This window comes from Pseudophryne corroboree, chromosome 1 (assembly GCF_028390025.1).
Source record: "Pseudophryne corroboree isolate aPseCor3 chromosome 1, aPseCor3.hap2, whole genome shotgun sequence".
Classification (NCBI taxonomy): Eukaryota; Metazoa; Chordata; class Amphibia; order Anura; family Myobatrachidae; genus Pseudophryne; species Pseudophryne corroboree.
The window spans coordinates 858,893,197-858,914,332 of NC_086444.1; the positions used below are offsets into that span (position 1 = coordinate 858,893,197).

Consider the following 21,136-nt stretch of genomic DNA (forward strand, 5'->3'; position numbering starts at 1 on the left):
GTGCCTGTGATATTTTTTTTCCCGCCTCAAATTATTAATTGGTTATGACACCTCCATTGTATTTTCCAAATTTATATATGTAAATTTTAATTACATATTTCACATTTCTTAATTGAATTTATATATTTTTATTCATTCTTATTTATGTATCAATGTATTTATTGCTATTGTGTATTATGTATTTATCATCAAATAAAATGTTTACTGTGATTAACATTTAACTGTGGCTAAAAGTTAACCACTTTGATATGAAAAGCACCTCATTTAATTCAACATGTTTTAATCCAAACAGAAAAGTGTTTTGTTTTTTTTAAAGAAATAATACGGCTGCAATAAACAAAGCAAAAGCTACATTTTAGGAGTTGCATCTGCTTCAGCGCCTAGAAGCCAGGTAGGGTTGCAGTAATAGCAGGGTGGCTTTACATTGGAAGAACACCTCTCCACCTAGGGCTGCCTGTCCGGTAAATATGAAGCTGCTGCCAGTGCAGTCACTCAGTTGTAGTCCCTAGGTAAAATTCACCTAGCTGCTATTATATTAGAATTGTTTGAGGAAGTTCATTCTGTTGACCACAGAACATTAAGGTGACTTGTAATTTCCTTTATATTGTACAAGCCTGCACTTTTGTGTTTTTAATTTGGTTTTTGAATGGTTATATTTTACGAATGTGGGAAACTGCTGCATTACACTGCAGTACAGGTTGAGTATCCCTTATCCAAAATGCTTGGACCAGAAGTATTTTGGATATCGGATTTTTCTGTGTTTTGGAATAATTCCATCCCATAATGAGATATCATGGCGATGGGACCTACAGTAAGTCTAAGCACAGAATGCATTTGTTTTATATACACCTTATGCACACAGCCGGAAGGTCATTTAATACAATATTTTTAATAACTTTGTGTATTAAACAATGTGTGTGTACACTGAGCCATCAGAAAACAAAGGTTTCACTATCTCACTCTCGCTCAAAAAATTCTGTATTTTGGAATATTCCGTATTTTGGAATATTTGGATATGGTATACTCAACCTGTACTAATATTACAAACTCAACCTTTGATTACATTGTAGGTTTGTGTTCATCATGGGCACCTCCATCCATCTGTCCTTGACCTCAATGCTACGTAGAGGAAACTCCAGGTGGAAATTGTTTTGGAAAATCCTTTGGAGGAGTATTCAACTTTTCCTTATCGGATTATTTGTCATAAATGAAAATTACTGCCGCGGGCCATGTGAGTTCTATTTCTTTTCTCACTAAAGCAGGTACTTTACTAACCTCAGAGAAAAAGGATGAGGAGAGAGAGGTTATGTTATCAAGTATTCACTACTTTTTCAAAGGCACACTGGCTGTAGTACAGGATGAAGAAAGACTGTTGATGGATACTCCAGATTCATGCCACTCAAAATAGGCCAACCATGTACTGGAAGATTGGATTATTACTTGTGGTGTCTAAAGTTTCACAATGTACTGCAGCAAAGTGAACCTGAGAGCCACACAGTTGAAACTCTAGTACCAGAACTACCTAGAGAAGTCATCAGAGAGGGACTAGCTTGGAGTGGCTGTTGCAAGTTAGAATATTTAGCTTGTAAGTAGCCTCAGACTGAACCTAAAGTATACTGGCAAAATGCAGTGACTGTGAAACAGCCAATATTGTGACCATATGAAATGTACACCACTCACAAGAGTCACCCTAACATTGGAAAGTGTTTACTCTCCAGACTCGCGTGCAGAAAGAACAGGCACGGCTGATGTGAGTTAGACTGCAATAAGTTTATATCATTAGTCCTGGAAGAAAAGGGTCCAACCAAAAATAGGAATACGTTGGTGAAATATATTTTAAAGGAGATACATTTATTTGTGTTTATGTTTACCATTGAAAAAATGAATTTGGAGGATAAATTAAAGCTTAAACCATGGAAATATTGAGTGAGACCCCTGAAGGTTCGTGTTGTATGTAATCATTAGTGAGGTATGCATTTTCTGTGTTCAGCAATCAAACTCGCAGAACAGGGACAGTATCACGTCAAAGCTGTAATGCCGCTATGCCAATAATATAATTTGTAAAGCATTTTAATAGTGTTGGCTTTACAACATCCTACATGATGCATAACCATTATGTTTGAAGTTGTAAAGGCGACACGGTTAAAATATTTTAAATCTCATTAACACATCAGCATTACGGCATCAACAGGACGCGGTCCCTGAGTGCTGATATTTTGATTTTTGAACACTCATGCCCAATCTCACTGGTTTAATCACATTTATACAGATGGCTACAAACACCTTTACACATCTCCGTGCATTATCTCTAGCATCCACTAAATACATACTCTGTGCGTGGAGTTATATAAAATATTTAAGATATGCAATAACACAAAATATAATGTAATATACAATGTTAAACCACAATATCACCACGCTCAAAGTATGTGTATAGCGAATGTTAACTTTAATGCGGTGATGTGTAAATGTGTATGTAGCGATCTGTATAAATATGATGTTACCAGTGTACAGCATCTAGCATATTGAACCAATTACACTAAAAATAAAAAGCAAGAGCTGTTTTTTGAAAATTGTGAAATCTTTTACATATATTATAATTAGTATTATTGTTATTATCGTTTATATGGCACCACAAGGGTTCCGCAGCGCCTAACAAAGTAGATAAACAATTGAGCAAAATAATACCCCTTTCACAATGCAGCTTTAACCTGGTAAATTGGCGATTTTTCAGCCTTCCTAAACGGTTCTAGCTGCGATGTGAAAGGGCCATCTTGAATTTACCGTTTTCAAAATACTGATATTTTGAAACTGTTAAAAAGCAGGGTCCTACCCGGTTCAGAACCGTTTCACTGTGCAGTGTGAAAGGCTCTGAAACGGTATTTCCAAGCCACAGGAGGTGATAGGCTGTCTCCATGTGTGATGTCACCAGGCAGAAGCAGGAAGCTGGAGGAAAAACACATCAGACACATGAGAGTGGGTTTAGAAGCGTTTTCTTACTGCAAATATATTATACAATGGCAACTTGGAGTGATGAAGAGGTGAGGGAGCTGCTAAGAATCAGAGGGGATGAGGAAATCTGCAGACAAATAACTGGGACAGTCAAGGATGCACTCATATATAAAAACATGGTTAAAATGCTTCAAGCTGCTGGGTTCCATCGTACCACTATCCAAATTATTAATAATTAATTAAATAATTATTATTAATAATGTGTGGGCCAGAAAAGTCCATTTATAATGACAACCACTGTTTTCTATGGGTGAAACGGGTTCAGTGTGAAAGGTACCAAAACTGTAATGAAATGGTAATATACTGGTTACAACATGCGATGTGAAGGGGGTTTAACTGCTCAGACCCATTTTAAGAACCGTTTAAAGAACCGTTTCAAAAGCAGGTTTTGCGATGTGAAAGCAGCATAAGAAAACAAAGACTTAAACCCCCTTCACATCACATGTTGTAACCAGTATATTACCATTTCATTACCATTTTGGTACCTTTCACACTGAACCCGTTTCACCCATACAAAACAGTGGTTGTCATTTTAAATGTTTATTTCCTGCTTCTGCCTGGTGACATCACACATGGAGACAGCCTATCACCTTCTGGGGCTTGCAAATACCGTTTCAGACCCTTTCACACTGCACAATTAAACGGGTCTGAAACGGGTAGGACCCTGCTTTTTTACCGTTTCAAAATACCAGTATATTGTAAATGGTAAATTGAAGGTGACCCTTTCACATCGCATCTCGAACCGTTTAGGAAGCCAGTAAAAACGGCAAATTACCGGGTACAAGCTGCGGTGTGAAAGGGGTATTATAGTACAAGACAAGGTAGGACAAATACATGGTATATAAACATTTCTGCATCAGGGGACTCACCCTAAGATAAGCTTCAGGTTAGGTGCCATTGTAGGGACTATGGAGTAGAAGATAGTCTAGATAAGAGAAGGAAAAGCACATGAGTGGAGAGGGACCTGCTCATGAAAGCTTCTAAAGAGGAGGGGAAGACAGACGGGTGACACAGATGGGGAACACCGTGATCATGGTACAGAAGCTTCGGATGAGAGAATTCCAGTGAAAGGAAGCATTATGGATATTATTTTACTTATGAAGCACCTATGCCATTGTAAATTCTATTGCCCTATACCTGTATTACATATGATTGTGTTTAATAATTTTTTGTTAAATAGAAGAAGATATTTCATAATTGCACGCAACCAAGCAACCAGTTGGTATACAGAACCTGTATATATTTTGTTTTGTTTAAGTGTCATGGAGTGAAATACGGATTATGGGTGTTCTTCAGCGGCTAAGCATAACCTACCTGGTCGTTTCAGTTTTGGAGTTATTATTTACAAAGCCCTTGGCAGATCCTATTCCCCAGGTGAGTAAATGTCCACCTATATTTTGTTACTGTGCAGTTATTGTTGCAGGAAGATTGTGGGATAGACAGAGCATGTAAACTTCATGATGTCCTAGGGTGCCTCCAGGTGAGTTGACTCTCAATTTAGAACCACATAAATATATATAACCCAGAATGGGGCTATTATGTAGTGTAGGACCGCCTAAACAGAGGTGCCTTGTGTTTTTTTTTTTTTATTATCTAGAATTTACCCCTCCATTAAACGTTCCTATAAATGGCCAATACATACATTGAGCAACTACTATTCCACATTTCTTCGGCAGGGTCCACAGGTTATCCACAGGATAACATTGGGATATGATGGAGCGACAGCGGATTGGCACCAAACGATCACAAGCTTTCTGGCCTCCCAGGATGCAACGGGCTCGTCCATATAATCCCGCCCACCGACTCGGTCAAATCAGTTTTTTGTTTGGTGCTGCAGGAGCCGGACCATGCAGCAGCCCTAAGCTTTATTAATTTATTTTTATAGTCTTACTATGTTTTTTGAGTGATCTTTCCTAACAGCGTCTTACACGCATATGGGAAAGAGTCGCTCCAACAACTCTCCGCCGGGTCGCAACAACGCTTACCCACGGTACAAGTGCTGTCTCGATGGGCGTCTGTGTCGGATATACTAGCAGGTCCAGCAGACGTTACCAGGCTGTGGCCGGAGCATGGGAAAAAGGTAAGGCATCTGTTCCGCTTAGAAGGGGAATACGTACACAGCCGCACTGTTTGGGAGGAGACTACCACACAGTAGCTGGCGTGCCGCCACCACGGGTGCTCCAGCGCTAGGCTTTAGGGATCATAAGCGCCAGGATTAGTTTGAGGCTGCGATCCCTAGGTTGATGTCAGCAGTGGGGAGTCAGATGCTCTCCTGGTCGCCCCTCCCCCCAGTTCATGACCAGTTTCCGTGCTTCTCCCGCCATGAACGGATTGCCTCACTTCCGTCTCGGACGCTACCACGAGGGGACTCTGTCGCAGCATAGTCCGCTGCGTCTGTATACACTAAGGTTTACCGCTAAGAGACTGAGTCGCAGACATGAGCATCTGCATACACTAGCGTTCACTGAGCGTCTGTGTCCACTAAAAGTTACTGGAGCGGCAGTGTACAATAGTAGCGTCTGGATCCACTCAGCATTTGCTAATGTGTTGATCGATCCTGGAAGTGGGGTGAGTCTCCCTGTATCCCACTTTACGGAGTAAGGGTTATACAGCACTAAATTTCTATCTACTTTTTGTCAGTACGAATAGTTAAGTTTAGTGCCTATTGCATATGAGTTTTTGTACATTACTGTGGTTTTCTTCGCAATGCGCCTGAATACGTTAAATAACTGTATAGAACAGAATGCAGTAGATGTACTCCTACATACTTGAAATGTGTTTGTAGTTGATAATATGCTCATATGACAAATATATGACTAATATATAACACGTGACTGACTGCTAGTGTGATTGCTGACTTTATATATGTTTGTCAGTGTTTTTCTTCTGAGCCTCAATGCAGGTGCTTGGGTTGGGGTCAGATTGATATCACTTTTATACATGTAAAGTGATTACAGTCACAGATTGTGTAGTATACGGTGAAAAGCTGATTGTTTATCATGTCTAAGAGCGGCAAAGGTGACGAGGTTACATTAACAGTAACACCAACACTCATAACATGTTTATCCTGCAAGGTGGGGTTATCAACTCAACATCTGGCACACGATGGGTTATGTGCAAATAGTTTTGCGTTTCAGCAGATTGCAAGGCTTATCCCTGTTCAACAACAAATAGATCCACCTTGGGCTGTGTTTGCACAAACCTTATAGCTGAAAGGTTGGTCCCTGCAGCTTCTACCTCAGGAATAGGGTACACTATTAACCCATACATGCAGCTCCCATCTTATGGTATAGCCCCAACAGCTTCGACAAATCAACAAGCTGAGAAAACAAGGGTGAATATATCATCAAATTCACAGGCTACACAGGATTATACGTCCGATGATGATAATTCCATATATTCTACTTCACCATATGAAGAACAAATGGAAGGTTTCAGCTCAGAGGATATAGCTGAGTTAATTGGAGCAATGAAGGCTATTCTGTCTCTAGCACAGGGGTGGGGAACCTCAGGCCCGAGGGCCGTATAAGGCCCTCAAAGCCACTTGATCCGGCCAGGCTCACCTAAACGAGAGTAGATGCCGAGCGCCCGCTGAGATTTTACCACCAGCGGGCACCCGGCTCCTCAGCAGCAGCCGGAGGCAGGAGCTCACTCCTGAGCTCCAGCTTCTGGCTCAGGCAGTGTACATGTGTGGCTGTGCGGTGCTATGGGAGAGACGTCATGACATCTCTCACATAGTTTAGAGGAGAGGGAGGGCAGCGGTCCAGAAGCAGGAGCAGGGCTGGTGAGCATCGTGTTTTTTTTTCTTTCTTTTAATGTGTGTGTGTAAGCGACACTACTAGGGGGCATATCTAATGGGGCATAACTACAGGAGGCATATCTAATGGGGCATAACAACTGATGGGGCATATCTGATGGGCCAAAACAACTGACAGTGGGCATATCTAATGGGGCATAACAAGTGACTGGGGGCAAATCTAATCGGGCATAACAAGTGACTGGGGGCATAACTACTGACTGGGGGCAGGCTAATTTTTAAGTTGACAATATTTGTATGGCCCCCGAAGGATTTTATAAATATCCAAATGGCCCTTGGTAGAAAAAAGGTCCCCCACCCCTGCTCTAGCGGATTCAGCTGAGCCAATAATAAAAACTAAAGCACCCGTGTTTAAACGTCCCAAAACAGTTAGGGTTGAATTTCCAGGTTCAGAGGAACTGATGGAAATTATGGAGGAACCTTGGGCTACGCCCAATAGGAAATATAGAAATCCAAAAAAATGGTATTCTTACTACCCTTTTCCAGCTGGGCACTGTTTAAAAAGATTAGTACCTCCTAAGGTAGATACGCACGTCATTCGATTAGTGCGAAATTCTATTTTGTCTTTGCCATCTACATCATTAAATGATGTCACAGACAGAAGAGTGGATGGTTTTTTAAAAAACATATTTTCTCTGTCGGGCAGTCATAAGGCTGGCTATGGCCTCAGCCTGGATGGCAAAAGTGGTAGTGGAATGGGCTGAAGAACTGGAAAATGGGCTCTCAGCACCTACTTGGGTGCAGGAGTCCCATATAGCCCATATGAAACAGGCTGCGCGATTCTTAGAAGAAGCAGCAATGGATATGGGTATGATTGCTTCTAAAGCATCAGCCTTAACGGTAGCTGCTTGCAGAGCAATTTGGCTACGTACATGGAAAGCTGATTCAGAATCCAAGAAGGTTCTGGAAGCTTGCCTTTTTTTTGGGGAACATTCTTTTTGGGAAGGAACTGACCGATATTCTGGAGTCAGAAGCTGAATCCAAGAAGGTCAGGTTTCCTGCCAGTTATAGCCCTAAGCCCAAGGGTTCGGGATTTCGGTGGCAAGGTAAAACAAAAGGTAAAAATGAATCAAAGCAAACCCAGTACAATAAGTCTGGTAAAGCAAAGAAGCAATGGGCCACCAGAGGGCCAGCTTCCAAATCAGAACAGAAACCATCAGCCTGATGGTGCGGGCCTCCACCTGGGGGACTCCAAGGTAGGGGGCCATCTTCTTCAGTTTGCACACATATGGCAGCAGTCAACAACAGACGCTTGGGTGCAAGAAGTGGTATCTTTGGGTTATGTTTTCCCTTTCGAGAAGCAGCCTCCTCAAAGGTTTTTTTGCACCAGCCCATCTCATATAGAGGCGAAGGCCAGGGTCCTGCAAGAAGCAGTAAAGAAATTGCTTCAGTCTGGGGTAATTATTCCAGTACCCCCGGCACAACAGGGGCAGGGTTTTTACTCCAACCTATTTTTGGTCCAGAAGCCAAATGGGTCATTTCGGCCCATTCTCAATCTCAAAATGTTAAACAAATACATTTGGGTTCCACATGGAGACATTACGCTCCATAGTTTCGGCCATGGAACCAGGGGATTACATGGTATCTCTGGATATACAGGATGCTTACCTGCATGTGCTAATAGCATTGTCCCATCAGTGTTACCTCAGGTTCGCTATCCTCCAGCAACATTTTCAATTCCAGGCATTACCCTTTGGGTTAGCCACAGCCCCCAGGTTATTTACCAAGAACATGGTGGTTATGGCAGCTTATCTCCGCAAACAGAGGATAATGATCTTCCCATACCTCGACAATCTTTTAATCCTGGCACAATCCCAGGAATTGCTCTTGAGCCATCTCCAACGGACAATAATTTGTCTACAGAAACACGGATGGCTCATAAATTGGGCAAAGTCGTCTCTGATTCCGTCACAATGGATTATTCACTTGGGGGCTGTACTAGATTCAAGTCTGCAGAAAATATTTTTACCTTTGGGAAAGATATCCAAGGTGCAGTTAATGACTCAGGAATTGTTGAACAGTCAAACAATATCAGTTCACGCAGCAATGCGAGTGATGGGGTTGATGGTGTCAACATTCGACATGATTTGAGAATCTTTATACTCACTAACCTCTTCCCTCTTGCATGGAAGGGTGTGCATGTGTGTTCTCGCCTGAATAGGGTTCTACATAATGCTCCTGCCTAAATGCTTTGAAAACAACTGATTTGACTGAGTCGGTGGGCGGGGTTATGTGGACGAGCCCGTTGCATCCTGGGAGGCCAGAAAGCTTGTGATCGTTTGTTGCCAATCCGCTGTCGCTCCATCATATTCCAATGTTATCCTGTGGACATAGGAGAAATACCGTTATCAACGGCAAGTTCTTACTATAACGTATATTTAGTAATGAATACTCAAGAAGCAATTTTGATAATAGAAACCATTATACCTCTTCACTGCACTATTAAAGCTATTAGCACTGACCACTTTAAATTTCCTTTTAATACAATTCTTACTAGTCTTATAATTGCTCCAGATAACTCCTTGGTCCTTTACATTTGCAAGTAGTGTTCATGTCATATTACTATAGATATGCTCTATGAATGCTGCTGACATTGTGACACCACAATGCCTTTATAATATTGATAAATCTATATTGAAGTTTTCTGCTGCTTACAAATGCAATTTCTGCTTTCTAGAATCGCACATGTTTTCTTCTGCAAGATGTGGTCTTATACTGGCCTCAGTGGCTTATTATACTGGTCTTAGAAGCAGCTTGGCTGTGTTTGACTCTCTTGCTACCTGTTGATGGATGCCCCATGTAAGTTAGTAAAACAATACAAGTTTAAATGTGAGCAAGCAATGCATTAAAAAATGTCCTGCATGTACATGTAACCCTGGGAAGAATGAAAACCTAAAGCCAACCCCCTGTAGAATAATAAAAGTTGATTTAGTTTAGGAAATTAACCACTTGCCTAGTGTGATCGCATCAGATGCTACCATGCCAGGCTGGGCTTTCTCTGACATGGTCGCATCTGATGCGACCAGTCAGAAGTAGCCACTGGTGAGCAGCTACCTGTCTCAGAGGGACCTCTCAGCCCCTCTGCTCCTCCCCCAATGTCTGCCAGTTAATGTTGGGCACACTACACCTGACGGCTGCTGAAGGAATTAAATCAATGGAGTGCTCTACTTGTGCCCTGGTGGAGCAGCCACCATTGTGAGTCACGATGTCTGATTATCGATTTCCAATATATCTGTATACAATTTTTTTAAAAACCAATGTTTTGTTTGGTTTTTAAAGTGTTGGATAAGTTTTAAATAGATGTTCTAAACATTTGAAGGTGTCCTGATGTTTCTGGCACCAAGTTGTTACCAGCATATCCTTTAAGTCCTGTAAGTTGCAAGGTAGGGTGTCCATGGCTCAGAGTTGTTTTTCCAGCACTTCCCACAGATGTCATGTACCTCAAACCATTTCTGAACAATTTTTGCAGTCTGATAGGGCACATTATCTGGCTGAAGGACTCCACTGCCATCAGGGAATACCGTTGATATGAAGGGGTGTATTCAGTCTGCAACAATAAATGCCAGGACCCAAAGGTTTCCCTGCAGAACCTTGCCCAGAGCATTATACTGCCTCCGCCAGCATGCCTATTTCCCATAGTGCATGCTGGTGCCATCTCTTCCCCAGATAAACAACACTATCGACATGATATTAAAGTAAACGTGATTAATCAGTCTAGGCCACCTTCTTTCTTTGCTCCGTGGTCCAGTTCTGACGATAACGTGCCCAATGCATACATTTCTCTAACGTCCTAAGTGGATGCTGGGGACTCCGAAAGGACCATGGGGAATAGCGGCTCCGCAGGAGACTGGGCACAAAAGTAAAAGCTTTAGGACTACCTGGTGTGCACTGGCTCCTCCCCCTATGACCCTCCTCCAAGCCTCAGTTAGATTTTTGTGCCCGAACGAGAAGGGTGCACACTAGGTGGCTCTCCTGAGCTGCTTAGTGAAAAGTTTAAGTATAGGTTTTTTATTTTCAGTGAATCCTGCTGGCAACAGGTTCACTGCACCGAGGGACTAAGGGGAGAAGAAGCGAACTCACCTGCGTGCAGAGTGGATTGGGCTTCTTAGGCTACTGGACATTAGCTCCAGAGGGACGATCACAGGCCCAGCCATGGATGGGTCCCAGAGCCGCGCCGCCGGCCCCCTTACAGAGCCAGAAGACTGACGAGGTCCGGAAAATCGGCGGCAGAAGACGTCCTGTCTTCAATAAGGTAGCGCACAGCACCGCAGCTGTGCGCCATTGCTCTCAGCACACTTCACACTCCGGCCACTGAGGGTGCAGGGCGCTGGGGGGGGGGCGCCCTGAGACGCAATAAAAACACCTTAGATGGCAAAAAATACATCACATATAGCTCCTGGGCTATATGGATGCATTTAATCCCTGCCAATTTTTCCTTAAAAAAGCGGGAGAAAGGCCGCCGAGAAGGGGGCGGAGCCTATCTCCTCAGCACACTGGCGCCATTTTCCCTCACAGCTCCGTTGGAGGGAAGCTTCCTGACTCTCCCCTGCAGTCCTGCACTACAGAAACAGGGTAAAACAAGAGAGGGGGGGCACTAATTTGGCAGATAAATCTATACAGCAGCTATATAAGGGAAAAACACTTATATAAGGTTATCCCTTTATATATATATATATATATATAGCGCTCTGGTGTGTGCTGGCAAACTCTCCCTCTGTCTCCCCAAAGGGCTAGTGGGGTCCTGTCCTCTATCAGAGCATTCCCTGTGTGTTTGCTGTGTGTCGGTACGTTGTGTCGACATGTATGAGGAGGAAAATGGTATGGAGGCGGAGCAATTGCCTGTAATAGTGATGTCACCCCCTAGGGAGTCGACACCTGACTGGATGGTCTTATGGAAGGAATTACGTGATAGTGTCAGCACTTTACAAAAGACTGTTGACGACATGAGACAGCCGGCAAATCAGTTATTACCTGTACAGGCGTCTCAAACACCGTCAGGGGCTCTAAAGCGCCCGTTACCTCAGATGGTCGACACAGACCCAGACACGGACACTGACTCCAGTGTCGACGGTGAGGAAACAAACGTATTTTCCAGTAGGGCCACACGTTACATGATCACGGCAATGAAGGAGGTTTTGAACATTTCTGATACTACAAGTACCACAAAAAAGGGTATTATGTGGGGTGTGAAAAAACTACCTGTAGTTTTTCCTGAATCAGATGAATTAAATGAGGTGTGTGATGAAGCGTGGGTTTCCCCCGATAAAAAACTGCTAATTTCTAAAAAATTATTGGCATTATACCCTTTCCCGCCAGAGGTTAGGGCGCGTTGGGAAACACCCCCTAGGGTAGATAAGGCGCTCACACGCTTATCAAAACAAGTGGCGTTACCGTCTCCTGATACGGCCGCCCTCAAGGAACCAGCTGATAGGAAGCTGGAAAATATCCTAAAAAGTATATACACACATACTGGTATTATACTGCGACCAGCAATCGCCTCAGCCTGGATGTGCAGTGCTGGGGTGGCTTGGTCGGATTCCCTGACTGAAAATATTGATACCCTGGACAGGGACAATATATTATTAACTATAGAGCATTTAAAGGATGCATTTCTATATATGCGAGATGCACAGAGGGATATTTGCACTCTGGCATCAAGAGTAAGTGCGCTGTCCATTTCTGCCAGAAGAGGGTTATGGACGCGTCAGTGGTCAGGTGATGCGGATTCCAAACGGCATATGGAAGTATTGCCGTATAAAGGGGAGGAGTTATTTGGGGTCGGTCTATCGGACCTGGTGGCCACGGCAACGGCTGGGAAATCCACCTTTTTACCCCAGGTCACCTCTCAGCAGAAAAAGACACCGTCTTTTCAGGCTCAGTCCTTTCGTCCCCATAAGGGCAAGCGGGCAAAAGGCCACTCATATCTGCCCCGGGGCAGAGGAAGGGGAAAAAGACTGCAGCAGGCAGCCTCTTCCCAGGAACAGAAGCCCTCCCCCGCTTCTGCCAAGTCCTCAGCATGACGCTGGGGCCTTACAAGCGGACTCAGGCACGGTGGGGGCCCGTCTCAAGAATTTCAGCGCGCAGTGGGCTCACTCGCAAGTGGACCCCTGGATCCTGCAGGTAGTATCTCAGGGGTACAAATTGGAATTCGAGACGTCTCCCCCTCGCCGGTTCCTGAAGTCTGCTTTACCAACGTCTCCCTCCGACAGGGAGGCGGTATTGGAAGCCATTCACAAGCTGTATTCCCAGCAGGTGATAATCAAGGTACCCCTCCTACAACAGGGAAAGGGGTACTATTCCACGCTGTTTGTGGTACCGAAGCCGGACGGCTCGGTGAGACCTATTTTAAATCTGAAATCCTTGAACACTTACATACAAAGGTTCAAATTCAAGATGGAGTCACTCAGAGCAGTGATAGCGAACCTGGAAGAAGGGGACTATATGGTGTCTCTGGACATCAAGGATGCTTACCTCCATGTCCCAATTTGCCCTTCTCACCAAGGGTACCTCAGGTTTGTGGTACAGAACTGTCACTATCCGTTTCAGACGCTGCCGTTTGGATTGTCCACGGCACCCCGTTTCTTTACCAAGGTAATGGCCGAAATGATGATTCTTCTTCGAAGAAAAGGCGTCTTAATTATCCCTTACTTGGACGATCTCCTGATAAGGGCAAGGTCCAGAGAACAGTTGGAGGTCGGAGTAGCACTATCTCAAGTAGTACTACGACAGCACGGGTGGATTCTAAATATTCCAAAATCGCAGCTGATTCCGACGACACGTCTGCTGTTCCTAGGGATGATTCTGGACACAGTCCAGAAAAAGGTGTTTCTCCCGGAGGAGAAAGCCAGGGAGTTATCCGACCTAGTCAGGAACCTCCTAAAACCAGGCCAAGTGTCAGTGCATCAATGCACAAGGGTCCTGGGAAAAATGGTGGCTTCTTACGAAGCGATTCCATTCGGCAGATTCCACGCAAGAACTTTTCAGTGGGATCTGCTGGACAAATGGTCCGGATCGCATCTTCAAATGCATCAGCGGATAACCCTGTCTCCAAGGACAAGGGTGTCTCTCCTGTGGTGGTTGCAGAGTGCTCATCTTCTAGAGGGCCGCAGATTCGGCATTCAGGACTGGGTCCTGGTGACCACGGATGCCAGCCTGAGAGGCTGGGGAGCAGTCACACAGGGAAGAAATTTCCAGGGCTTGTGGTCAAGCATGGAAACGTCACTTCACATAAATATCCTGGAACTAAGGGCCATTTACAATGCCCTAAGTCAGGCAAGGCCTCTGCTTCAGGGTCAGCCGGTGTTGATCCAGTCGGACAACATCACGGCAGTCGCCCACGTAAACAGACAGGGCGGCACAAGAAGCAGGAGGGCAATGACGGAAGTTGCAAGGATTCTTCGCTGGGCGGAAAATCATGTGATAGCACTGTCAGTAGTGTTCATTCCGGGAGTGGACAACTGGGAAGCAGACTTCCTCAGCAGACACGACCTCCACCCGGGGGAGTGGGGACTTCACCCAGAAGTCTTCCACATGATTGTGAACCGTTGGGAAAAACCAAAGGTGGACATGATGGCGTCCCGCCTCAACAAAAAACTGGACAGATATTGCGCCAGGTCAAGGGACCCTCAGGCAATAGCTGTGGACGCTCTGGTAACACCGTGGGTGTACCAGTCAGTGTATGTGTTCCCCCCTCTGCCTCTCATACCCAAGGTACTGAGAATCATAAGAAGGAGAGGAGTAAGGACTATACTCGTAGCTCCGGATTGGCCAAGAAGGACTTGGTACCCGGAACTTCAAGAGATGCTCACGGAGGACCCGTGGCCTCTACCTCTAACAAAGGACCTGCTCCAGCAGGGACCCTGTCTGTTCCAAGACTTACCGCGGCTGCGTTTGACGGCATGGCGGTTGAACGCCGGATCCTGAAGGAAAAAGGCATTCCGGATGAAGTCATCCCTACCCTGATCAAAGCCAGGAAGGATGTAACTGTGCAACATTATCACCGTATTTGGCGTAAATATGTTGCGTGGTGTGAGGCCAGGAAGGCCCCTACAGAGGAATTTCAACTGGGTCGTTTCCTGCATTTCCTGCAAACAGGACTGTCTATGGGCCTAAAATTAGGGTCCATTAAGGTTCAAATTTCGGCCCTGTCGATATTCTTCCAGAAAGAACTAGCTTCAGTTCCTGAAGTTCAGACGTTTGTCAAGGGGGTACTGCATATACAGCCTCCTTTTGTGCCTCCAGTGGCACCTTGGGATCTCAATGTAGTTTTGGGGTTCCTAAAATCACATTGGTTTGAGCCACTCACCACTGTGGACTTAAAATATCTCACATGGAAAGTGGTAATGCTGTTAGCCCTGGCTTCAGCCAGGCGTGTCTCAGAATTGGCGGCTTTATCCTATAAAAGCCCTTACCTAATTTTTCATACGGACAGGGCAGAATTGAGGACTCGTCCTCAATTTCTCCCTAAGGTGGTTTCAGCGTTTCACTTAAACCAGCCTATTGTGGTACCTGCGGCTACTAGGGACTTGGAGGATTCCAAGTTGCTGGACGTAGTCAGGGCCCTGAAAATATGTTTCCAGGACGGCTGGAGTCAGAAAATCTGACTCGCTGTTTATCCTGTATGCACCCAACAAGCTGGGTGCTCCTGCTTCTAAGCAGACTATTGCTCGTTGGATTTGTAGTACAATTCAGCTTGCACATTCTGTGGCAGGCCTGCCACAGCCAAAATCTGTAAAAGCCCATTCCACGAGGAAGGTGGGCTCATCTTGGGCGGCTGCCCGAGGGGTCTCGGCTTTACAATGCCGAGCAGCTACTTGGTCAGGGGCAAACACGTTTGCTAAATTCTACTAATTTGATACCCTGGCTGAGGAGGACCTGGAGTTCTCTCATTCGGTGCTGCAGAGTCATCCGCACTCTCCCGCCCGTTTGGGAGCTTTGGTATAATCCCCATGGTCCTTTGGGAGTCCCCAGCATCCACTTAGGACGTTAGAGAAAATAAGAATTTACTTACCGATAATTCTATTTCTCATAGTCCGTAGTGGATGCTGGGCGCCCATCCCAAGTGCGGATTGTCTGCAATACTTGTACATAGTTATTGTTACAAAAATCGGGTTATTATTGTTGTGAGCCATCTTTCAGAGGCTCCTCTGTTATCATGCTGTTAACTGGGTTCAGATCACAAGTTGTACGGTGTGATTGGTGTGGCTGGTATGAGTCTTACCCGGGATTCATAAATCCTTCCTTATTGTGTACGCTCGTCCGGGCACAGTATCCTAACTGAGGCTTGGAGGAGGGTCATAGGGGGAGGAGCCAGTGCACACCAGGTAGTCCTAAAGCTTTTACTTTTGTGCCCAGTCTCCTGCGGAGCCGCTATTCCCCATGGTCCTTTCGGAGTCCCCAGCATCCACTACGGACTATGAGAAATAGAATTATCGGTAAGTAAATTCTTATTTTTTGACAGTGGATAGGGGTCAGCATGGGCACTCTGTCTGGTCTGCAGTTACACAGCACCAAACGCAGCAAGCGGCGATGCACGGTGTTTTCTGACATCTTTCTGTCATAGGCTGCATGAACTTTTTCAGTAATTTGTGCTACAATAGCTCTTTTGTGGGATTGAACTAGTGATGTCATCATTCCTTCTTCATACTTTACATGCATTTTGTCAGGAAGCTTTCTTCTGGCATCTGCCCAATCCAGAATCATCTATCATACTGCCAGGCTTAGAAGCCTAATTCATCAGTACAGAAAACATTTCCACTGCTCCCAAGACCAGTGGCAGTGTGCTTTTTTCCACTTCAGCAAATGTTCGGTATAGCGTTTGGAGTTTTATGTGAGTCTACTCAGCCATGGAATACCCAATCAACAAAGCTTCCTGCGACCGAAAGCCCCTCGCTGGCCACGCCAAGCAATCATAGATTGGTTTTGGGTCTCATGGGACCTGGCCAGTAGGGGATTACCTCTTACCATCAGTAACTACCTGTACTGATTCCACCCACTGCACAGTGGGTGGGTATTTTGCTTCACCACCAGGCTCCTCCCTCCGGCACCTGGAACCACTTATTGCCACTCGGGTTCCTACCATCGGCACCTGAAACCGCTTGCTGCTGTTTATGTGTGGACATGCTGCTGACACACTTCCTGACTGGCATTGGTTGACCCCCACTGGTCACTGACCTGGACCAGGCCCTGCACGGGAGCTGACAGAGGGCGGAGCTTGGAGATTCTGGACTCACCCCAGTGCAGCTGGAGAATTGGACTGCGTTTGTCGCATTCCTGTTTGTCGCAAGATGAAAGGCAGTCGTCTTGGAGGCAAGATGTTTATTCTTCAGATAGTCTTAAAAAAGACTTCCCCCTTTTTGTAATGGAGATACAGCATACAGATGTTACAGCGGTTTAATACTTCTTGATGTCACAGAAGATATACACACTTTAAACAGGCTTGCAGGCCTTTTTATCCTCCTCCAACACTCAATGCCACAGCAGTTTTTACCCAATCGGGTATCTTCCAAAATATAAACAAATTACAGATTACATTTCAAATGGAACTGAACTGTCTTTTTACAAACTAGTTAGCATTCCTAAAACAGTCTGCTTTAACATACTGTTTCATTCACAAATGTAAATATAACTTGAATTTCAATTGCATTCTTCCTTTCCAATATCTTTAAGAAATGTACAGTAAATTCTTGAAAAAATTTTTTTCATCCAGACATAGACACTATACATTGAGACACACACACAAGTCCACCTGGAGGGCATTTCAAAGAAAGTGTTTGGCTAATCAACACCTATCCCCTTGCTGGAGCTTGGCCAATGAGCATATTATTTGCTATGTGAGACTGTCCCATGAACTGTTTCCAGATGTCAATACCTAAGGCTAGGGCCACACACAAGCGGCCAAGCGGGACCCACTTGGCCGCAAGGAAACTGCATATGCAGTCACACATGTGCGGCAGTCCCGTCGCCACAGGATCTGACCGCAGCACGCTGCGGTCGTGCCGAGTGATAGGACGGCGGGATTTCAATGAGAACACATACATACATGCTGTGCCGCACTGTGTGAACACATACATGAGGGTTAACCCCCTCAGTGCCACGGCCGCAACATACATGAGGGTTAACCCCCTCAGTGCCACAGCTGGTAAATCACAGTGCAAGTAAAATCCTTGTTGCTGCGAATAGACACCTCATTCTAACTGAAATGACCTCACTGCAAGGGTCCAGTGTTGCTGCGAGACCCAGAACACACATCTCACTTATGCTTTCATCAATAATCCAGTTTGGAGAAGAAAAATCTAAATGCTGATATACTTTAATATCCTTGTATGTTTTGAGGTAATTTATGTTATGTTCCATTTAGCTGAAGAGTAATGGTAAAATTATTTTTAATTGATAACATTCTTGATTTTCCATATTGCATCTTATATATATATATTTTTTTTTTTTCCTTTTTTCCAGGGGTTATCTGGGACCTGGGGGTATTGGGGATTTTGGCAAATATCCAAACTGTACAGGAGGAGCAGCTCGTTACATTGATTACTTAGTTCTTGGTGAAGGGCATGTTTATCAACGTCCATCATCTAATGTAAGTACAAGCTCCATGATTATGCATTGCTGTTGAGTCTCTACCTGTCTCCTAGATCTGTCCTTCAATTTTCCAGATTTCAGGAGACTGGGGTCAAGTTGCTCACACTGTACTGGACAGCTCACTAGGTCCAAGCATCTGATTTGTGAGCAGCCTGTGTTCTCCTACAATGACCTGTGAGCCATCTAGTCAGTATGGCAACTGCTTGGCACAGGCCTGCCAGAAATCTGGATTTAGGGGAGATCTTCATTGCCACCAGTTATCTGTGTTGGGGGTTCTGCATTGCAATGTCTCATATGTAGGAGGAGAGGTCTGCGCTGTCCTGTAATATAGGCTGCACATTGAATACAGGGCAGTTCAGACTGTGCAGTATTTGTTATTGCACTTTTCAAAACGCTAATTTCTCTAACGTCCTAGTGGATGCTGGGGACTCCGTCAGGACCATGGGGATTAGCGGCTCCGCAGGAGACAGGGCACAAAAATAAAGCTTTAGGATCAGGTGGTGTGCACTGGCTCCTCCCCCTATGACCCTCCTCCAAGCCCCAGTTAGGTTTTTGTGCCCGTCCGAGCAGGGTGCAATCTAGGTGGCTCTCCTGAAGAGCTGCTTAGAAAAAGTTTTTAGGTTTTTTATTTTCAGTGAGTCCTGCTGGCAACAGGCTCACTGCAACGAGGGACTTAGGGGAGAAGAAGTGAACTCACCTGCGTGCAGGATGGATTGGCTTCTTAGGCTACTGGACACCATTAGCTCCAGAGGGATCGAACACAGGCCCAGCCATGGAGTCCGGTCCCGGAGCCGCGCCGCCGACCCCCTTGCAGATGCCGAAAAGCGAAGAGGTCCAGAAACCGGCGGCAGAAGACTTTTCAGTCTTCATGAGGTAGCGCACAGCACTGCAGCTGTGCGCCATTGTTGTCACACACTTCACACCAGCGGTCACGGAGGGTGCAGGGCGCTGCAGGGGGCGCCCTGGGCAGCAATGAGAATACCTTGTTCTGGCTAAAAAATACATCACATATAGCCCTTGGGGCTATATGGATGTATTTAACCCCTGCCAGGTCTCACAAACTCCGGAGAAGAGCCCGCCGAAATAAGGGGCGGGGCCTATCTCCTCAGCACACAGCGCCATTTTCCTGCTCAGCTCCGCTGCGAGGAAGGCTCCCAGGACTCTCCCCTGCACTGCACTACAGAAACAGGGTAAAAAAGAGAGGGGGGGGGCACTTTTTTTGGCGTTTTTGATATATATTAAGCTGCTATAAGGGAGACAACACTTCTATAGGGTTGTTCCTATATATTTATAGCGCTTGGGTGTGTGCTGGCAAACTCTCCCTCTGTCTCCCCAAAGGGCTAGTGGGGTCCTGTCTTCGATAAGAGCATTCCCTGTGTGTCTGCTGTGTGTCGGTACGTGTGTGTCGACATGTATGAGGACGATGTTGGTGTGGAGGCGGAGCAATTGCCGATAATGGTGATGTCACCCCCTAGGGAGTCGACACCGGAATGGATGGCTTTATTTATGGAATTACGTGATAATGTCAGCACATTACAAAAATCAGTTGACGACATGAGACGGACGGAAAACCAGTTAGTACCTGTACAGGCGTCTCAGACACCGTCAGGGGCTGTAAAACGCCCTTTACCTCAGTCGGTCGACACAGACCCAGACACGGACACCGAATCTAGTGTCGACGGTGAAGAAACAAACGTATTTTCCAGTAGGGCCACACGTTATATGATCACGGCAATGAAGGAGGCTTTACATATCTCTGATACTGCATGTACCACAAAAAGGGGTATTATGTGGGGTCTGAAAAAACTACCTGTAGTTTTTCCTGAATCAGACGAATTGAATGAAGTGTGTGATGAAGCGTGGGTTAACCCCGATAGAAAACTGCTAATTTCAAAGAAGTTATTGGCATTATATCCTTTCCCGCCAGAGGTTAGGGCGCGCTGGGAAACACCCCCTAGGGTGGATAAGGCGCTCACACGCTTATCAAAACAAGTGGCGTTACCGTCTCCTGAAACGGCCGCCCTCAAGGATCCAGCAGATAGGAGGCTGGAAACTACCCTGAAAAGTATATACACTCATACTGGTGTTATACTGCGACCAGCCATCGCCTCTGCATGGATGTGCAGTGCTGGGGTGGTTTGGTCGGATTCCCTGACTGAAAATATTGATACCCTGGATAGGGACAGTATTTTACTGACTATAGAGCATTTAAAGGATGCATTTCTATATATGCGAGATGCACAGAGGGATATTTGCACTCTGGCATCGAGAGTAAGTGCGATGTCCATATCTGCCAGAAGAAGTTTATGGACGCGACAATGGTCAGGTGATGCGGATTCCAAACGGCATATGGAAGTATTGCCGTATAAGGGGGAGGAATTATTTGGGGTCGGTCTATCGGATTTGGTGGCCACGGCAACAGCCGGGAAATCCACCTTTTTACCTCAGGTCCCCTCCCAACAGAAAAAGACACCGTCTTTTCAGCCGCAGTCCTTTCGTTCCTATAGGAACAAGCGGGCGAAAGGACAGTCATATTTGCCCCGAGGCAAAGGAAAGGGTAAGAGAGTGCACCAAGCAGCTTCTTCCCAGGAGCAGAAGCCCCCCCCGGCTTCTGCAAAGCCCTCAGCATGACGTTGGGGCTTTACAAGCGGACTCAGGGGCGGTGGGGGGTCGACTCAAGAATTTCAGCGCACAGTGGGCTCACTCACAGGTGGACCCCTG

The 21,136-nt window shown here is 45.5% G+C and overlaps 1 protein-coding gene across 5 annotated transcripts in view; it reads left to right on the plus strand.

The window, feature by feature from the left end:
• The window catches only part of HGSNAT (heparan-alpha-glucosaminide N-acetyltransferase), a 123,221-nt gene that overhangs the window by 90,903 nt on the left and 11,182 nt on the right, over positions 1–21,136 (plus strand). For all 5 annotated transcript variants that reach the window (XM_063919976.1, XM_063919974.1, XM_063919975.1 and 2 more), the window contains 4 exons: positions 1,071–1,231; positions 4,271–4,386; positions 9,507–9,628; positions 18,287–18,413. In XM_063919976.1, the coding sequence (XP_063776046.1) occupies positions 1,071–1,231; positions 4,271–4,386; positions 9,507–9,628; positions 18,287–18,413 (526 nt within the window). The remainder of the gene's footprint in view (positions 1–1,070; positions 1,232–4,270; positions 4,387–9,506; positions 9,629–18,286; positions 18,414–21,136) is intronic.